Source organism: Pogoniulus pusillus, chromosome 15 (genome assembly GCF_015220805.1).
Source record: "Pogoniulus pusillus isolate bPogPus1 chromosome 15, bPogPus1.pri, whole genome shotgun sequence".
In the NCBI taxonomy this organism is placed as follows: Eukaryota; Metazoa; Chordata; class Aves; order Piciformes; family Lybiidae; genus Pogoniulus; species Pogoniulus pusillus.
The window spans coordinates 13,472,016-13,491,053 of NC_087278.1; the positions used below are offsets into that span (position 1 = coordinate 13,472,016).

The following is a 19,038-nucleotide window of genomic DNA, read 5'->3' on the forward strand; positions in this document are numbered from 1 at the left end:
GAATATTGTTGTGAAGTTCCCATTTCTACGGACTAAAAGACTGCTGCTATTCTGTGAACTTGAACATACTGGGAAGAAACCAAACAACCAAGTCATAAAATGTACTTACATTAACCCATTGGTTAAATGCAGCTGCTTCTGACAGATTAGATAACTCCTGATTAGAAACAGAAAGAAAGAGCAATAAGTATGTAAGCTATAATTAGCTGTCTTAAAGTAATCTTGCTTTAGCTTGTGGTGTAATCAATTTTATCTGGTTTGGTTGATGTGACATGAAGGAGAAGACTTATCTGAAAGGGGAAGACATTTGTGTTTTTCTAGCACTAATGCTTTCTGGCAATGGACAGTTCTGAAAATGAGGCCATCGACTGCTTAGGTGTATTAGGTGTACCTCACCTTGGTACATAATATGTACTGACCTCAGGCTAGGCCTTAATTTTCTGGAAATAGAAGCCTAAATCTTCTGTTCAATGCAAAATTTATTTTAAAAAGGTATATTGTCTTGCTTGGTATTTATAGAGTATCTTACATCTCATCCTGCAAGTAGAGAGCCTTTATTCTGCAACAGTACTTTGAACAGAGATAGATGTTGGTATGAACAGGGACTGCAGATCCTACCAAGAGCCATCTAAAATTATTGCCAGTGGCTGAAGCACCTGACACTTCCATTTTCCCTATGCTGTTAAAGGTATATTTATTTCACCAATTTGCTTATTTTGCTTTTATTTGCCCACCAGTCAGCATGGTTTGTTTTGACATGATGCATTGACCATTTCCACTGAGATAACCTTAAGGCAGAACTTCAGAAGTGCAGGTGCTCCTACTCCCATCTGGAAAGCAGTGCTTAGCACTTCTACATGTTAGGCCTCTGGGCTTAGCATTTTTCAATTTGTCTTAAAGAAATAAGCTCATATCCCTTAGGCCCCTTTCCAAGCTATGTTTTTAACACACAACAGGTCACTCATCTATCAGGCAAAAGTGTCCAGCAGGAACACTCATACAGATACTACAGGTAGCACTGGTGGGTATTGTATTTTTCTAGCTGTTTATAATGGTTTTGCTGTCTCTCTGGTTTAAGATCCAGTGTGAACACTGTGCAGCCAGCCCTGTGCTCAGAGAAGATGACCATCTTACTTACATCTGCAGCATTTCCATAGCATATTCTGCCATCTCCTTCATAACCGCTTGGGCACACACATTCCCAGCCACGAGAAGAGTCAAACTGACAAGTTGCCTTTGAACCAGAAAAAGAGAACAATTTTCAGATACGTAGGAGACCACTCAAGAGCAAAGATTGCCTACAAAGCCCCTTCCTGGAAGCCATTTTTATACAAATATAAACTTGAAGGCTTTTTGTACCATTTTCTAGGGACATCTTTACTTTTACATAGGACAAACTGCACAAGCCAAGGGCACTAACTTCCTTACCTGTCCACTATGCACTGTCTGTAGGAATCTAAACCCTCCACCCTTTCTTACTTCCTCCCTACATAAACAGAGCCCTGTTCATTCCCCAGGCTATGGCAGATCCATCTTCTGCTCCCCATTCCTCTTTGCTTGAGCTTTATCTCTGAGGCTGGTGTGGCTCCTCCAGACACTACAAGACGCAGCAGAGCCTGCAGGTCAGCTGAAAACATGCAGCTGCTGGTAAAGCTGATAGATACCCACAGAGATGTGTGACTTGGGTATGCCTGACAAGAAGCTAGTGCATCCAGAGTGTAATTGCTGGTAGAGAAGCAGCCTTCACTTATCCCAGGCTCGAGACAGTCCTTCTGTACAGGCAGAGTAGGGAGCAGCCCTTGTGGTCTGTCCTCAGCACACGTACTGTGCTGAATTAGCTCACATAGTGATTCTGGTGTTTGTAGTGCTGCTCAGTAAGCTTTGTTGCAATTCAAATAGAAACTGCGGGCTTGGAATGGTAAGGAAATTTTCTGGTGTGCGCAGGAGGAGAGCAGCGATATGTATCTGAACACTTTGTTCAGAGAATGATTAATTACTTACCAGATGATGGCATTTTCCATTTTGTTCCAGGCAGGAGTTTATGGGTGTGCATTCAATTCCATTCCCCTGAAATCCATCCTTACACTTGCAGTCATTCTGTCATTTCAGTAAAACACAGCAATTCATTACATGCATATTCTAGACGTGGCAAAGTAAACTCTGTGTTTCTGCATAGCTCCCCTGACTTCAGTGGAATGACACTATTAATGTCTCCAGAAGACCTTTATACCTGGCATCTACTTTACTGTACTTACTAAAAAGTATATGATGCCAGAACACCACCACATGGGAGGGAGAGAACACTGGAATAGGTACTGAAGGAAACTGCACTGTGTGGAATAACCTTGTGACTAGGAGGGAAAGGAGAATCTGGGGAGGAAAACAGGGTAGGAAGCACCAGCAGAGCAGTGGGTGATGTCTAGTGCTGAAAGTGGCAATGTGTGTAAGAGGACATACCTGACCCGGCCCAACATATACGCAGATGGCATTTTCATGGCACCCTGCTCCAGTGGGCAGCAGGCAGTTGTTGATGGCAGAGCAGTCCCTTCCATCACCTGTCCATCCTGCCTGGCAAACACAGGTGTGGTCTCCTTGTCCTGTCTGAATGCACTTGGCCTGGGGGAGATGAAAAGACAGGTAGGTGGCATCTGGCTTTAGGCATAAGGCTTGCCTAAGCAATAATGATGTCCCTATCTGGGAATAGGCTTGAAACTGCAGTGAAAATGTTAACCATCCCCTCTGCTAAAGTTTCTGGCCAAACCTTCCTTACTGCCAACTTTGCTACTGCGCCAGGCTCTGTGGGAAAAGTAGATACTTACATTGATACTGCAGCCTTCTGAGTTTAAAGCAGCACAAGGATCAACTTTGCTGCAGCTCATGCCATCCCCCTCATAGCCAGGTTTGCAAACACAACTATAGAGACAAGAGGAGGAGGAAGGCATTAAATATTATAGGAAACTAGTAAAGCAACTCTTTTCCACTGTAATGTGCTAAGTATAGGCAGCTTGAAATCCATAATCTTGGATTTGTGATACAAATAGCATAAGTGCATACATTGTAATAATTTAAACAATATTGACTGAGTTAATTAAATCAGGGATCCATTCTCTGTGTATGAGTTGGGGAGAGAAATTAATTCGATGCTGAAATGATCTTTACAAAGGTGAGATAGTTGCTCTAAATTAATTACAGGCTGGGGTTGCTTGCTCTTTCAGTGACAGTGAAAATAGCTCTCTCCTTGAAATGCATGCAAGACAGTGAACACCCCTGTTTTCTTGTATTGTCCTACCATGACTTTAGAAGGAATTTCCTAAGCACTCAAGTTACACAGCATCTCCCACTCTGCTTTCTGTGGTGACTCATTATGTCTGCTGCAAGAGACAAACTTGCTCTGTGCTGAAAGTGAGCATGAGGTAAATGCAAGGCAACTGTGGCAATAGTAGTGTTTTGTGCTCAATCCTTTCAGTACTCTAAAGGCTGTGTTGAAGTCCAGAGTGTTGTGTAACACAAATCTTACCTGAGCTGACCAGAGTGAGCTATTTATCCCCAAACTCCTTGAGAGTTTCACTGTTTTTCAGTGAGGTCCAAACTAATGCACTAAGGGATGGTTAGGAATAACTGGTTCCTAAGAGACTTTGTAGCTGTTGGTAGGAAGGCAGCCTTCCCAAAACCAGTCAGATCTATTATCACAGTATCACCAAGGTTGGAAGAGACCTCATAGATCATCAAGGCCAACCCTTTACCACAGAGCTCAAGGCTAGACCATGGCACCAAGTGCCACATCCAGTCCTGCCTTGAACAGCTCCAGGGACAGCGACTCCACCACCTCCCCGGGCAGCCCATTCCAGTGTCCAATGACTCTCTCAAGTGAAGAACTTTCTCCTCACCTCGAGCCTAAATTTCCCCTGGCACAACCTGAGGCTGTGTGAGCATCTGTATGTTACCAGTGTTAAATGTGAAGTACAGGAGAGTGCATGGAGAATTCTTAGTTGCTATCTTGCAACTCAGGGTCAATGCAGTGCACATTTATGCTTGTTTGCTGCATAGCAGCATTTCAGCAGCTGATGTTTGTGTACTGCTACAAGATTCCATTTGTGCGAGAGAGCTGCAGGATAGTTAGTATTAATTACATGCAAGTTCTTGACTTACCTCACTGCACCATCACTAATCTGACAGTCTGCATGCACATGGCAGAGCTGTAGGGAGGGCTCACAGGGAGCAATCGCCTTATTGCAGAGTTTCCCTGTGTATCCACTTCTACACGATCCAGGAAGACAGATCCCATCGCTGTCTATTCGGTTGTCACACTTCCCATAAATGCAGAGGCAGTCTACCAGAGATGAATCACAATGCACAGTGCTATAGTGGTAAAAGATACCTACCCTCACACTGCATTTCTTTGTGAATTGGGTTCTCCTTTTTCTCTAGAATACAGATTTTTGTGTTTTTAAATTATCACTTTGTTGGGTGATGTACTGTTTCTTTATAACATCCATGTCTTTTCAGATGGGTTTTATTCATAACTATTTAAAATCTGCTGTGCCTTTATCTATCAGTGAATCACAAGGTACTTCAGTGAAGTAAGAGCAAAATACTATGCCCTAGGCTGTTAACACATCCTGTTGCACAACCCTGGGCATGCTTTCAGTGTTACGAGAAACCTTTTAATACTAAGTCCACAATCCTACAAATTGCACTGTGCTGGACTAATACACAGAGCAGCAGCACAGACTTGCCAGCACTTTGCTGGGGCTGGACACATTAGTGATGCTGGAAGTCATAGCAGTGTTCTCAAAGAACATTGTGGCGGAAGATGCATGTGCTGGCTTGCCCAGGCATGATCTCACTTCCCTCTGCTGGGGTGAGGAGGAGGGGGGGAAGCAGAGCGCAGGGAGAAGACAAAAGGCTTGGAGACACCCACTTTGAGGGTCCAAGACTTGCCCAGACTTGTTCTTCACAAATAAGGGAAAGCAAGCTCCTGACTTCATATAATATGGTCAGATTTGGCAAAGTGCCATTCTGATAGGTGAATCTCTGTGGTCAAAGGGCATTGAGGCAATCAGTAAACAGGCTTTTGCCACATGGCTTTAGCTTTTCCTTTGCCTGCTCTGCCCTATCATGTTATGCTCTGCTTTGCCTGCAATGATTTTCAAGACACTGACAGAACTCCCTTCAAGTGTTTGAGTACTCTCTGATCCTATTTAGTGAGTAAATATTCAAAGCCTCTTTGTAACTAGGTTCTATGGTGCCTTACTGCCTTAGCAGCAGAAAGGAGCCTCTTGAGTCCCCTAGGGGGCAAGCAGTATAATTGAAATCAAGAACTTCTTTCCAGTATTAAGTTTAATGTTTGTATTTGCTAGTTATTCCTTAAGGTATTCTAGGTTGCCTGTTCTCTGCACGTATAAATATCCAAGCCGTGCATGTCTAACATTGTAAATAAGTTTTCTGGTGAAATTTAATGTTAATAAACAAATTTCATTGCTATTAACGATCTTTGCCTGAATATCAAAATTAACATAGATTATTAATCTTGCACAATTTGTAACAAACATAGCAGGCAAGCCTTCTGCAGCCCCAAGAAGGGCCAGTGATGACTAGTAAATTTAACATGTACTTCTCTGATGGGACTGGATCATAGGCAATATCACCTTTTCTTAATGGAATTTGTCTTTAGTTCTTGGCCATGTACCTCTGAACCTTCAAATGAGCTGTGCTTCATGAATGACAGGCTGTTTCATAGAAAAAAGTCCACCAAACAACACACACACAAAAAAAAAGAGGCAAAAAAGGACTAAAAATTATTTTGTGGATGTGGAAAACAGTTATATTTGATGCATATTCTGTAGAATTTGCATCAAATGTAACTGTTTGATATAGCAGGATTAAATCTGTCAGTATAAAGAAGATGACTGCTGAGACTATAAGCTGTTCAATAGATTGGAAATAATTCAGTAAGGGTGGTTATTAAGTTGCTTTAAACACAATCTGTGTATAGGTCTAGTTGTTCTTAGATTACACATTTGTCATTGCAGGCAGAATCTGTTCTCTTGTGAGCAGTACCAGATGGGAAAGAAGTAGGAAAGATTTCTTTTTTATGAGTGAGGCATATATAAACAATATAAAGCACGCTCTGGCCCCTACAGAAAGCCTAGTTAGGTCAGTGAGAAGATTCTAACTGGCTCTGGACTTGTATCCTCTTTGAAATGAGAAATAAAAGTACCCCAGAGACATCTTGCTAACTTGCCACAGAGACTGTTTAGCAAGCTGTTCACTTCTATCTTAATGTACCTAGGGTCCAAAAGAAATAGCCCATGCTCTGAAGCTGAAGAAGTATGGCTGTGCTTACCTTTGTCACACTGGGGTCCATATTTGCCAGGGTCTGAGCAGAACTGACAGTGTGAGCCTTGAAATGCCTCGGTGCAAATGCAGGTCCCATTTCCACCCAGGCCATCCATGCACTGTGATTTGGAACAGAGGTAATTTCTATGTATAAAATGAAATAAGGCTGTGTGCATCCCCCAAAAAAGAGACTATATACCTGCCTATAGTTTGACTGTGTTAAACTACCAGGAAGAACTGCAGGTTTGATTTAAAGGACATTTCAAAGCAAAAGCTTTCCTTGTGCTTGCAGTTTGCTGTGTGTTCTACATTTGCAATTTTAAAGTGAGAATAGTAAGTCAAGTCATTGTCCTGTGCTAAGTAAAAGCATCAGAGTGGATCAGCCAGCTTCAGCTTTGCCTGTGTGCTACGTGGTGGAACCACAGAAACCCACAGTTTGAACTTCTGAGAGGATACTGATTCTTTTTTATTTCCTCTCTATCACTGAACCCAAAAATCATGGTCATCACTGGACTAAATGGAGGGTGCAGCACTTGGGGAGTCTAATGCTCCTGTTGCGCAGAAGTGCTTCAAAGACTTTTGGATGCGGTCTGCCATTTCCTCCATGGGAATGCAAGTTGCTGCTGGGTACTCTGCTTACCTGTCCATTCCCTGAACAGGGTTTGGAAAAACCTCCTGGACATGGACTGCAGTCAGGACCAAAGAAACCTTTGCAACACTCTGGTTCCTGTGAAATAAGATAAATATTTAATTTTCCAGTGCCTTAGTGTGGAGGCAATGCACAGAAGACAATTCTCCATTGTGGTTTGGCCTTCTGGCAAAGGCCTGTAGGAACAGCTGGCTCTTAAGGCTTCTGTTCAACCAGAACCACCTCTGTAATGGCTCTCTTAAAACCGGTGTGTGTGTGTGTGTTGGCAACTCCAGAAAGTGATGCAGAAATCATCAAATATTCCCTTTGCTCTTATTAGTCTCATTAGTGTTAAAGTCCCTGTCCAGCACCAGTTATGAATATGTTTGTGTCTTCTCATGTCATGTGCACTCTCACATTTGGCAGCGGGAGTACATCACAATTCAGAGACAGGCAGTTTCCTTTGCATCTGAGATCAGGAACTTGAAGATATGTCTTACACGAGGGAGACACTGTGAAAACTAGACATGCTGTTTCATCTTTCTCCTTCTCATCTGCACCAATATGGGATTTAGCCACTACAGAGTCCTGGATGTTTTTCTCAACCGCATCTTTTGTTTTATTCATGAACTGGCTGCTCAATCCACTTATTTATCAAGAGCACAGAAAGTGTGTTAGGAAAAAACTAATTTACATGTGTGACTCAAGGGATATAAGAATTAGCAAAAAGCTCTCAAAGCTTGCAGGTTTGTAGACTTCTCCACTTGTTACTTAATGGTGGTCATGAAATGCAGAAGCCTATTTAGGATCCCCAGGAGCAGAAAGGTGTAAGTATTTGTCAGGAGCTAATGACTTCTGAAAGATTTAGACTTGCCATAAAGAGCAAGTGAAGCATGGTTCTTGGGAATGTTTCCCATACATTGTTATCCAATGTTGTGTGAAGCCCTGGAAAAGAAGGGCTGGGACCAAGTTGTCCTTTTCTTCATGGGTTGTGTATTTTGGCTTGGAGCCCTATGTGAAAACTGCATCACAGAGGATTAGTGCTCTTACCAATAACAAATGGCAGCTTGCCTGGAATTTACCTGGTATTTTGCTCTAATGCTTAACAGCAGGTCCTCTCAGCCCACAGTAAAGTGTATGGAAACTACACGGACACCTCCAAGCACCTCAACTCCCAAAGTAGAATTCACAAGGTAAAAGACAATGTTTTGTAAAACTTTTATACACATTTCACCTTAAGGACCCATAACTCTATACCTTGATTGTTATATTGCAGGCTCTAGCACAGCCAGTTTTTTGAAAGGTTGGGCCTTCAATAATGCATCTCCGTTTTGAGAAAGGCTGCAACATGCACAAGATGGAAGCATTAATATTTCTAAGCAACAGCAGGTTCAGTGATACAGTCTTAATATTGCAAAATAATTGAACTGGAGAAGAGAAAGCATCTTTCTAGAGTGTCACATTAAAAAAAACCAACTATGTATTTTTTTATAATGTGAACTTTCTCTTCATTGTTACTGAATGTGGCATATAGGATTAATTACCAGTGAACTTTCATAACATGTAGAATGTAATTCCTGTGGTAGCTAGACTTGAACTTAAGGCAGACAGATTTGCATCTCTTAGGTGCAGAGATTTCCAATCCTTTCTGAAGCTGCTTCTGCAACAGCTTCTTCTGGGAGAACACTTAATCAAAAGGAAATTTTTAACAGATGTGAGATCTATTTTAAATGTCTCCCTCCTCTATTTTTCATTCACTAACTCTCAAAACATTATCATAACAATTATCATTCCTCCCCTTTTTCTTCTGCCAAAGTCTATCTGAAATTGATCTTAATTTTATCTGGGAAAGGAGTGGTGAGAGCTTCTGTATGAAGTCTATAGGGGATCTTGCAACAGCAAATAAAATAATGCTGAAATTGCCTGATGATTCACTCATCACCAGAATGATACCTAAGTACAGTCTGTAGTTGTGTTTTGTGTGGTCTCCTGTATTTGTTGTTGGCTCTTTTGCTCACTGTGTGCAGTAATCTGCTTGTGGGGACCCTTTCCCTCTATGCATTTTGTACAACTGGGGAATCTGTCAGGAAATGTCACTTACGATGGGCTTTGAATCCTGGGGACAGGGAGCCAATGCATGTGGTAAACAACTTGTACAGACACCCTAGATGGAAACAACAAGGATAGTAATTTGAAAAAGTATGATTCCAACTTACAGATGATATACCCTGTAAATCTGAAGTATATCTGTTCTAGGACTTTGAGCTATTGCAGCATGAATCTGTTACTGAACAGTCAAGGTGATATCTGCTGGCTTTGATTTTTGCTGAGTGGTTGTTAATTTCCACCTTCCCCTCTTTAGTTTAATTTGTCCATCCCCCAATCCCTCTTCTTTTGAGAACAGGAAGCTTCCTAAACAGAAGATAAACCTGGGCATGGATGCACTGGCATCCTTTGTTCAACCCAGAATAATCTGTTAACTAACATAGTCAGAGAATCTAGTGCAGTGTGCACATTTCTCTGAGAATTCTTTATTTCTTCCCAGGAAGATCATAAATTAGTTGAGTCTCATATACAGACAGTTGGAACAGAAATTTCTCTTGTGCATAGGCTGTGAAGAGAAAAATATTCTTTGTTTCCATGTTGTAGATCCTATACTCCACTGTCATCCAGCAGTATTTAGCTACAATTGGTTGCCCCTACCTGTTAGCTAATTTATCACCATGTGGTGGTGACAGAGACTGGCAATTACAGCCCTGAGAAGATTAAAACTCCAGTGGCAGTTTTAAAGGTGTGTCCTCTAACAGGCTCCACGTGCAGTAGTTTCACAGAGGTTGAGCCTTTCAGTGTGTAGATAAGGAGTTTGTAAAAGCCACGTTACTTGAGACTGCTAATATCCTGTGTTTTGATCAAGGCAGAATAAATTCTAGAGCCAGAATGTGATGTGTTACTTCCCTGTGTTCCACAATCAGTGAGCAAATGACCATGAATGTAGATTACAGCATTTTCACCAAAGATTAATCACTGGAATTGTTGGGGGGAAGAGTTAGATACTGTGTTGGATTTAATAGTCCCTCATATTTTCCAGCACTTAAAGGAAGACAGCACTCAAAGCATCTGAGCATCAAGTCGTTGAGGTACCAGTGCCACAGACATGCTTTTGGAAAATACGTGGGGGCATTATCAAAGTTCATTGATAACCTGTGCAGTCATGGCTGAAGTTGACTTAGGCTTTTGGCTTTCCTTGCATTTCTCAAGTGTCTCATTACTCTTTTAGAACTTAAAACTCTGGTTGATTGCTGTGAAAAGTGTTTCCTGCTGTTGGCATTGCCTTCCCTGATGCTCAGTGTCACCGATTCACTTCCCTTTCCACCTGTGATGGTGGATCACATGTATAGTTCTCATAAATGTGTACAACTTCCAGTTCCTATAAGGTCTGTCACTTTTTGCTGATACCATGAGCAGAGTTTGCAAGGTGGCATTGTTCTTTCTCTTCTGAGAGTGGAAGGGGTGGCAGGTGAAAAGCAAACCCACTGCTCTCTCTGGTACTTTTCTTGGTAGCAGTGTTCTGCTTATAGACTTGGATATTTGACTGTATTTGAAAACATGTGTGAAGGTTTCAAAGCTGACAAAAGTTTCTGACTTCAGCTTCACAAAATTTTGTGACAGTTGATATTTGTTTTGTCTTTAAATAACTTTTCACAGTGTTGCTTTAGAACTGATCTGTGTCAGACACAGATTGTGGATAGGTTCCTGGTAGGGAATTCAAGTTGACAGAGTGTAATTTGAATTTGTAAGGTGTTGACTGTTTTTTCCATCAGAGTCCACAGCTCAGCACCTTGCCTGGTTTATATTGCACATACAGTGCTTTGAAGTAATAGTTCTTTACTGCCAACTCTTGTGTTTTCTTCATTAAATTTTGATGCTGTCCAGCTCTGCTGGGAACCTATGTCAAGGCTGTGGATCTGGGCTATTATAAGTTAATAAATGTTTTGCATTACTGCACCGGAACTGTGACTGGCCCAGATATGCACTGAAGACAGTCCAATAACAGCTGTTTGGAGCATGCTTACTGCAAGCTAAAAGCTCAGCCCAGTCCTCTTTCTCCTTACCAGAAGTAGCATCTGAATGCTACCAAGTGTGAAGGCCTGTCCTGTGTCACCAAACTGAACAAGGTTATGTCTAAATCCACTTTTTGAAACATAAAACTGCTTTATAATGCCTAATCTGAAGGAAACTGGAAGAAAGCAGGGCTAGGGCAAACTGTGGCTTCTGAAAAGAACGTATTTCTAATACATTCTTATAAAGTTAACTGTTATGTTAGTATTTTTAACTTGCTGACTTCTTTCCCTGCTTGTTTAGTAGAAATGAAAGCACTGATTTGGAGTAGTTTCCCTGGGAACTTGACACTGCTTACCATATACTTGTGTGTACAGGTGGGATTCAGAGGAGAAAGTCTGACTGGAGAAACAACATATTAAAAAGGACTTCTACAAGCACTAGATACATTAATGTGGTATAGGATATCCTTGTGTGAGCTTCCTGTTTGCAAGGGTTTTTTTTGTATCTGTGCAGTAGTCCAAGCCAGGTGGCTGTACGCCATCAATGTAGCCAGGTGGGGGTGGCCTCTTCTCCCAGGCAACCAGCAATAGAACAAGGGGACACAGTCTCAAGTTGTGCCGGGGGAAGTACAGGCTGGATGTTAGGAGGAAGTTCTTCACAGTGAGAGTGATTGGCATTGGAATGGGCTGCCCAGGGAGGTGGTGGAGGCACCGTCCCTGGAGGTGTTCAAGAAAAGCCTGGATGAGGCACTTAGTGCCATAGTCTAGTTGACTGGATAGGGCTGGGTGCTAGGTTGGACTGGATGCTCTTGGAGGTCTCTTCCAACCTGGTTGATTCTATGATGTATTCATATCCAAAAATACCTATTTTTTTTTTAATGGACAATATCAGAAAAAGTAGTAAAGGAGGAGCTAGAGTGCCATGGATGGAGCAGTTAAAAACTACTGATTTGTTGTGATTCTCTTACCATTGCAACTTGACTTCTTGTCTTGTCACAGCGGTGTGGCAGAATTGGAACAATAGTGGGTGGGATCAGGACTCCTGCGAGAGTATAAATGTGCCCATTTTTTGCAACAATATCTGTTTCTTCCATTTCTTCTCCATTCACCAAAATTTGTCCCTAAGAAACAATGAATTATTATTAGTAATTTTTTGTAGCATCTCAATGTTGATAATTTCATTTCACCTAGTCAGATTTCTTTTTGATTATTTTTAATTACACTTGTTTTGTGCTAGAAGCACACGTGTGGTGTGCATTTTCTTGAACACTGGTCTACAGCAGAGCTATCGAAAGTTTTCCTCTAAAACTACATTGTTAGCTTGTGGGACTGGTGTTTGAAAGACTGTCAAAGTGGCATTAGTTTTGCTGGGCATTAGCAAACTTTTGTCCTCCCTATGAGAAAGAGGAGAAGAAGTGAAAGAATTTGATCTATCCAAATTATCAGGATGTGCTAGTTTGAAGCAGGGTAGAATGTTTTGGTGTAAAGAACTAGATCATAGGCTGTGAAAGGAAAACAATGGTGATGTCTACTCCCCTGAGAGTCTTGCTGAAGAAGAAACAAAAACATTAGATAACACCCTCACCATTTTGTCGCACTCTGCTTTGGGCTTCTGGCTGAGCTGCATCTCCCTAACCTCACCTTCCACTCACCTTTGCTTCTTAACCTCTGGCCAAACCTCTATTCTTCTTTAGGACTGGGGTAAGGTTGAGAGGGGCAGGGGGAAGGTGCAGGGGTGGTTGAGAGCCCCTCCTGGGGACTCAGGTTTCTGGGAGGGGAGTTGTGTTTCTGTATTACCTTTTCATTTGTATATTTCTGTCTATAACTGTATATACTGTAAATAGCTGCTTGTATATTGTGCTAGCTGTAAATAAATAGCTTCTTGTATATTCCCAGAGCCCGGCTGAGACTAGTCTGGGTGATTTCTAAAGTGTGGGAGGGCAGGGAACACCCAAACCATCACACAGGAGAAGAAAAATAGTTTTCTACATTTACTTCATCTGCTCTTCTCTTTTCTAGAACATTCACATTTGGGTAAAAGATTAAAAAAAAAAGGTTCAATTTACAGATAAGATTGTATTAGCAAAAATACTGATGAATTAACATCTTTAAATTGTCTTCACAAGGTTCATCAGGATCAGAGAATACAGCATTAAAAAGAATAAGAGAATATCTGTATGCACTGAGAAGTGTTTAAAATAACCAAGATATAGAGCAGTGATTTAAAAATACTTTAAATAGTTATTTTTGTTTTTTTTTTTTTTTAATTAGCAGAGTATAAAGGAGGAACATTGATGAGCTGGGACTAATCATATAAAGAAAGAAACTGCAGGCTCTTCTTTGCTTCATTATAGTACTGATTTCTAACACTACGTGGGACTGGCAAGTTACAGAATCACACAGAACCATAGAATCAATCCAGTTGGAAGAGACCTTAAAAATCATCCAGTCAAACCAAGCTGAAAAATTTCACCTCATTATAGCAAGAAATTCCTTTTCTAATATCCTTCCCCTCCATTTTTCATTCTCCCTGCATGCAAACAATTGTCTAGATCAAAGGGAGCTGCTCACAGGTGAAACCTGCCTTTGACTTACAGTGCTGGTCCTGTTAAAATAAATGAACTGCTTTGCCATGCTCCTGATGCGCTCTATTGAGACGAGGCTGGCAATCTCTAGCTGGAATATAAATTGATTGAAAGAGATGTAAGATCATTATTAATTTCAAATCCATGGGAATTTCACAAGAAACAGCACCTTTCCCTTCAGAGTGAGCAAATGGCCCTATTAGCTATGTAGGCAAACTCACCATTGTCTAACCTGCTTGTGTAAGAAAGTTAGAGTGATTGAATTTTGATTGAACTTGCTGATTGCTGCATGTGAAGAGCTTGTTGCCCCCCCCCCCCCCATACTAATTATTCTCCTAATTATAGCAACTAATCAAAGTAAAATTGTCACTTTGCCCTAAAAACACCTCTATTTGCATCCTTAGACCATTGTGGAAACGGTGGTGCTGATATACCATTAAGGAATATGTGGATTTCATGCCTTTGCTCTTTGTGATCCTGCTTTGTGTCAAGAGTGACCTCCACCTTGGACCCTAAATGGGTCTTTTTGCTAAGGATGTGAGCACATCCTTCCTTCCCTGCAGCAAGGGTTGGGATGGGGATGAACTTCACTCTCCTCTAGCCTTTCTGGTATTGCTGGGTTCTGCTCTTTTTTTCCAGTAGAAAAAGGAAAAAACAGGGTGCTTACTTAGAGGATGACAAAGCCACCTCTTTCTGATAAACAGAGGACTAATTTTAGCAGGATGGGTTTGGAGAGAGAGCTTGATTTCAACAGCAGCCTGTACTTTTCCTGCTACTTCTTCCTGCAGCCCTGCCGAGCTGACACCTGACAGCAGTTGCTGCTCCATGGAAGGCCTAGGATCTCAGGTTCAGGATGACTATACATATATAATTTTTTCCCCCCAGTTGCACTAAGTTCCAAAAGATATTTTAAACTAGAAACAGTTACTTGCATGTAACACATTAATGTGACACAACACGGTTCTAATTTGCCATGATTCCAGCACTACCTCATGTGTCCTAGCAAGGTTTTGTTTTGATTAATGACACTGAAGTCAAAAGTTTGTGTTCTCTGTTAGTGACCTTTATGTGCCTTTATGTGAAACCAGTAGTATAGCCTTCAGAGTGGCAAAGGACTTGAAAATGCTCTTGTGGTCCAGATCATAAAGCAACCACGCTCACCTCAGTGTCAGAGACAATGTGATATCGAACCAGCTCCAGCAACTTCCCTGAACCCTGGCAAAACCAAAAAAGAGTCAGTTTTAGCACAAGATGAATCACCCAGATCCAGCCTGGCCTGTTGAGAGGGCATGGGGATGAGAACAGTGTGGCTGGCTGGTGCACCAGAAAGCCTCTGTGTCAGCAGTAGTGCTCAGCTTGCAGCACGCACCCTACCCCTGCATGCTCTCATCCCTGCATCACCTTTGGTATGGATCTTTCACAGTTTGTTACAGGAGACGCAGAGGGTATCCAGAGTAGACTCCAATGTCCAACCTCCTTGGACCCCACTGACAATGTCACAGCTGATGGGGTACTTGTGGCATCTGTTCCCCTTAACTGTTGCCACCTTCCAGAAGAAGATTTGGGGCTTTGCCATGTAACTGTCTGAGCCGTGTTGTCCAGGTAATTGGATTGTGGGCCTGATGTCAGGGATTGTCATCACATTATATGGTAGAAGACCCCAAGACCTATTCCTCTCTAGGTGTCATCTTGATCTTTAATTGTTAGAGATGACTTGAAGCTTGAAGATAGGAACTTAGCTTAGATGAACAGGGGATAATGTATGTGTACATCTGATATATATCGAAACGCACATCTACTATCTGAGAAAGTCTGCATTATAAAAAGACAGTACCTCTGCAGAAAGCAGGTAATCCAGAACCTCAGCTTTTATATTACTCAAAGCCTCATCACTTGGAACAAAGACTGTGTAAGGCCTGTTGTCCTGTTGTAAATCCATTCCCAGGCCAGTCTTCTGGTTTGGTTTAACAATAAAAGTGAAATGACATATTAATACTGAATAACATCTGAAAATAGCTTTATAGAACTGCTTTTCTAGATCCTTACCTCTAGCAAAGATGTAAATTTGCTGTATCTTTCATTACCTTGAAGTACTGACATTATGGTTTCCTGAAATAAGATGAAAATAAGATTTAATTGGGAATATGGAAAAAAATACCAATTCTCTTAAGCCACTTTTTAAAATTACTGTAGGATTCTCAGTTATTTCACATTGAATATGTTCAGATTTCCTTACTGTTTGGGTGGCTGGAAGTGGCTGAGATGATAGCACTCTTGACCTGGGGCTATACTGGTTTAGAGTTTACCATTTTTCTGAAATACTGTGTAGTCACAGAACAAACAAAGAATGTGTGCTTGGGAAAGTGCTATTATCTCTTCATTCCCAGTGAGAAAGGGGAGAAAAAGGCAATATTTTTCAAAAACACCATACAGAGAAGCAAGCTCTCAAGGAAGTATGTCAAGCAGGGTAGCAAAGTACCTATGACATCCAAAATTACGAAATACTAGAGTATTATCCTTTTGTGGGGAGGAACTGCAAGTCTTGTCTGAGATCTGTGCAGACATTCCTCTTTTAGTGTGCTGTTCTGGAATTCAGTGAGGTGTGCTAATTGTTCCCAAGGAACTACTCAAATGCAATGAGTACAAGTAAATCCTCCCTGGACTAGCTTGGCAAAAGAGGGAACAGCTGTTTACTGTAGAACCTGTGTCATTGCATGTTGCTCCTCTGAGCTGACAAACAATGGCTCAGCAGATCTTGTCTGGCTACTGTCAGTCATCCTCTCTTACACTGAATTGAAATCCTCTCTTACACTGAATTCATGAGAAACTATCAAAAAAGATGCATATACACAGTTTGTGGCTCACCTCTTTGCTGCTTTCAAATGTTGGCTCCACGTAGTCCATGGCTTTGTCAATAATGTGCAAAATCCCATTGGAAGCAATAATATTTCCTTGCAAAATTTTTCCTTTCTTTTTTCCTCCTTGGATTCTAATTCTTAACTGATCATCCTGAAAGAATCCAGGCAGTGAACATTGTGCTTTTTGTTATGGAATGACAACAGAGTGAGTATGCTTGTGGAATGTATTCTAACTTCTCTTTCCACTGCCAACACCTGGGACATCTAAATCTGGGAAGCCTAATGGTTGCTTCCAGAGCCTAAATCTGGGAAGCCTAATGGTTGCTTCCAAAGCTTATCAAGGAAATAGAAAAAAAAACCTTAACTTTGGATCAGGATCATATTATTTTGTTCCAGGACAGTGAAGTTCAGAAGAGTGACATGGACAGGCCCTCCGGGGAGAGCAGTGTACCTTAATGGACTCTGGTGCCTGAAAGTAATAAAGATCTGAGAGGAAATGATTTAAAATGTGATTGTACTGAAAGGGTCAATTCCTGTAATCTTAAGGGACTACAACTCATTTCCTTATATTATATGTAGATTTAAAACAACAAAATGATGCTGATTCTGCACTGTACTGTAGCCTGCAGGAAACCAACATGCCTCAGATAGTGATATTTTCCTATTCTAAATCCAGTGCATACTCACTAGAGAAATAAAGTAGATCTCTTTTCATAGAAACATAGAATCAACCAGGTTGGAAGAGACCTCCAACATCATCCAGTCCAACCTAGCACCCACCCTCGTCCAATCAACTAGACCATGGCACTAAGTGCCTCATCCAGGCTTTTCTTGAACACCTCCAGGGACGGTGACTCCACCACCTCCCTGGGCAGCCCATTCCAATGCCAATCACTCTCTCTGTGAAGAACTTCCTCCTAACATCCAGCCCAGACCTCCCCCTGAACAACTTGAGACTGTGTCTCCTTGTTCTGTTGCTGGTTGTCTGGGAGAAGAGACCAACCCCTACCTGGCTACAGCCTCCCTTCAGGTAGTTGCAGACAGCAATAAGATCACCCCTGAGCCTCCTCTTCTCCAGGCTAAACACTCCCAGCTCCCTCAGCCTCTCCTCACAGGGCTGTGTTCCAGGCCTCTCACCAGTTTTGTTGCCCTTCTCTGAACATGTTCCAATATCAAAACATCTCTCTTGCATTGTGGAGCCCAGAACTGGACACAGTACTCAAGGTGTTGAGTACAGGGGCAGAATAACCTCCCTTGTCCTGCTGGCCACACTGTTTCTGATGCAGGCCAAGATGCCATTGGCTCTCTTGGCCACCTGGGCACACTGCTGGCTCATGCTCAGCTACTATCTACCAGTATCCCCAGGTTCCTTTCTTCCTGGCTGCTCTCGAGCCACTCTGTCCCCAGCCTGTAGCACTGATCTATTTCAAGATGACATCATTTTAGCAAGTCTTTTTACAGCAGTCTGTGGTAGACTGCTGATGGCACTCTGTGGTGGTATGCCTCCAAAAGTGATTTGCACTGATTTTAGTGGGGAGTTTGCGGATGAGGTTTAAAGTTTCATTTGGGCATCTTGTAATGCATGATTTGGTGTATGGCTTTTCCAAATTCAGCAGCTATTTGCAACTTGATGTCTCACTGAGGAAAGAATTTTCATACTCCTTGCTGAGTGAACAGAAGGTTGTACTCTTGCTGAGATGGGCTGGAAGGCCACTTACCTTTTCTCCCTTTGATATCTCTCCTGATTTGCCAGTCAAAGTATATATTACGTTAGCATTATTCAAGGTACTGGTATTCAGCTGACCAGCAATTACATGGAGTTTCACAAAGTATTGTGCTTTCCATTTATTATTCAGAAGATCCTTTATCTGGAAGAGAAGAACAGAGATTTATTTCAGTACAGGCTAAAAACAATGTCATTTTCCTTCAGCTGCTACATTCTGAAATGTTTTCTTCTGAAGTGATGTGATAAGGTCTGAACAAAACAGAGGCTACTGTTAGTTTTAGCTCACGTCAGATTGCACTCTTATGTCCCAGCATGAGCACTAAGTATCTCCAGAGCTGTCCTGGCTTCAGGGGAAGGTAGGCCTTGTTACTTTTTTTTTTTTTTTTTTTTTTTTTTTTTTTTTTTTTCAAAACTAAAACCATTATTTTAAAGATCAAAAATGGTGCTGAAAATTTGGGTCTTAATTCAAACTCTGTTTCAACCAAGTGAATAAGCCTTAAGTGCAGCTGTGTAAGACAGTCCAAAACTTGAAGCTTGATTGCATTCTACCCTGACTCATTAAATGATCTTCTTTTGCTTCCAAGCAGCAAAGAGACAATCTCTGGCCCCTAGATTTAAATGTATCCAGAAGCATGCCCAGAGAGAGGGCAACAAATCTGGAGAGGGGCCTGGAACATAAACCCTATGAGGAGAGGCTGAGGGAGCTGGGGTTGTTTAGCCTAGAGAAAAGGAGGCTCAGGGGTGATCTTATTACTGTCTACAACTACCTGAAGGGACATTGTAGCCAGGCGGGGGGTAGCCTCTTCTCCCAGGCAACCACCAATAGAACAAGGGGACACAG

The 19,038-nt window shown here is 41.8% G+C and overlaps 1 protein-coding gene across 1 annotated transcript in view; it reads right to left on the minus strand.

Moving 5' to 3' along the window:
- Positions 1-19,038, minus strand: part of STAB2 (stabilin 2) — an 85,977-nt gene that overhangs the window by 41,987 nt on the left and 24,952 nt on the right. Inside the window, exons 12-26 of the mRNA XM_064154853.1 lie at positions 18,190-18,339; positions 16,479-16,622; positions 15,660-15,722; positions 15,448-15,567; positions 14,775-14,828; positions 13,624-13,704; positions 11,997-12,149; positions 6,980-7,066; positions 6,347-6,458; positions 4,150-4,330; positions 2,820-2,913; positions 2,458-2,616; positions 2,002-2,097; positions 1,139-1,234; positions 110-157 (exon numbers count right to left, since the gene is read on the minus strand). Of these exons, the coding sequence (XP_064010923.1) occupies positions 110-157; positions 1,139-1,234; positions 2,002-2,097; positions 2,458-2,616; positions 2,820-2,913; positions 4,150-4,330; positions 6,347-6,458; positions 6,980-7,066; positions 11,997-12,149; positions 13,624-13,704; positions 14,775-14,828; positions 15,448-15,567; positions 15,660-15,722; positions 16,479-16,622; positions 18,190-18,339 (1,638 nt within the window). The remainder of the gene's footprint in view (positions 1-109; positions 158-1,138; positions 1,235-2,001; positions 2,098-2,457; positions 2,617-2,819; positions 2,914-4,149; positions 4,331-6,346; positions 6,459-6,979; positions 7,067-11,996; positions 12,150-13,623; positions 13,705-14,774; positions 14,829-15,447; positions 15,568-15,659; positions 15,723-16,478; positions 16,623-18,189; positions 18,340-19,038) is intronic.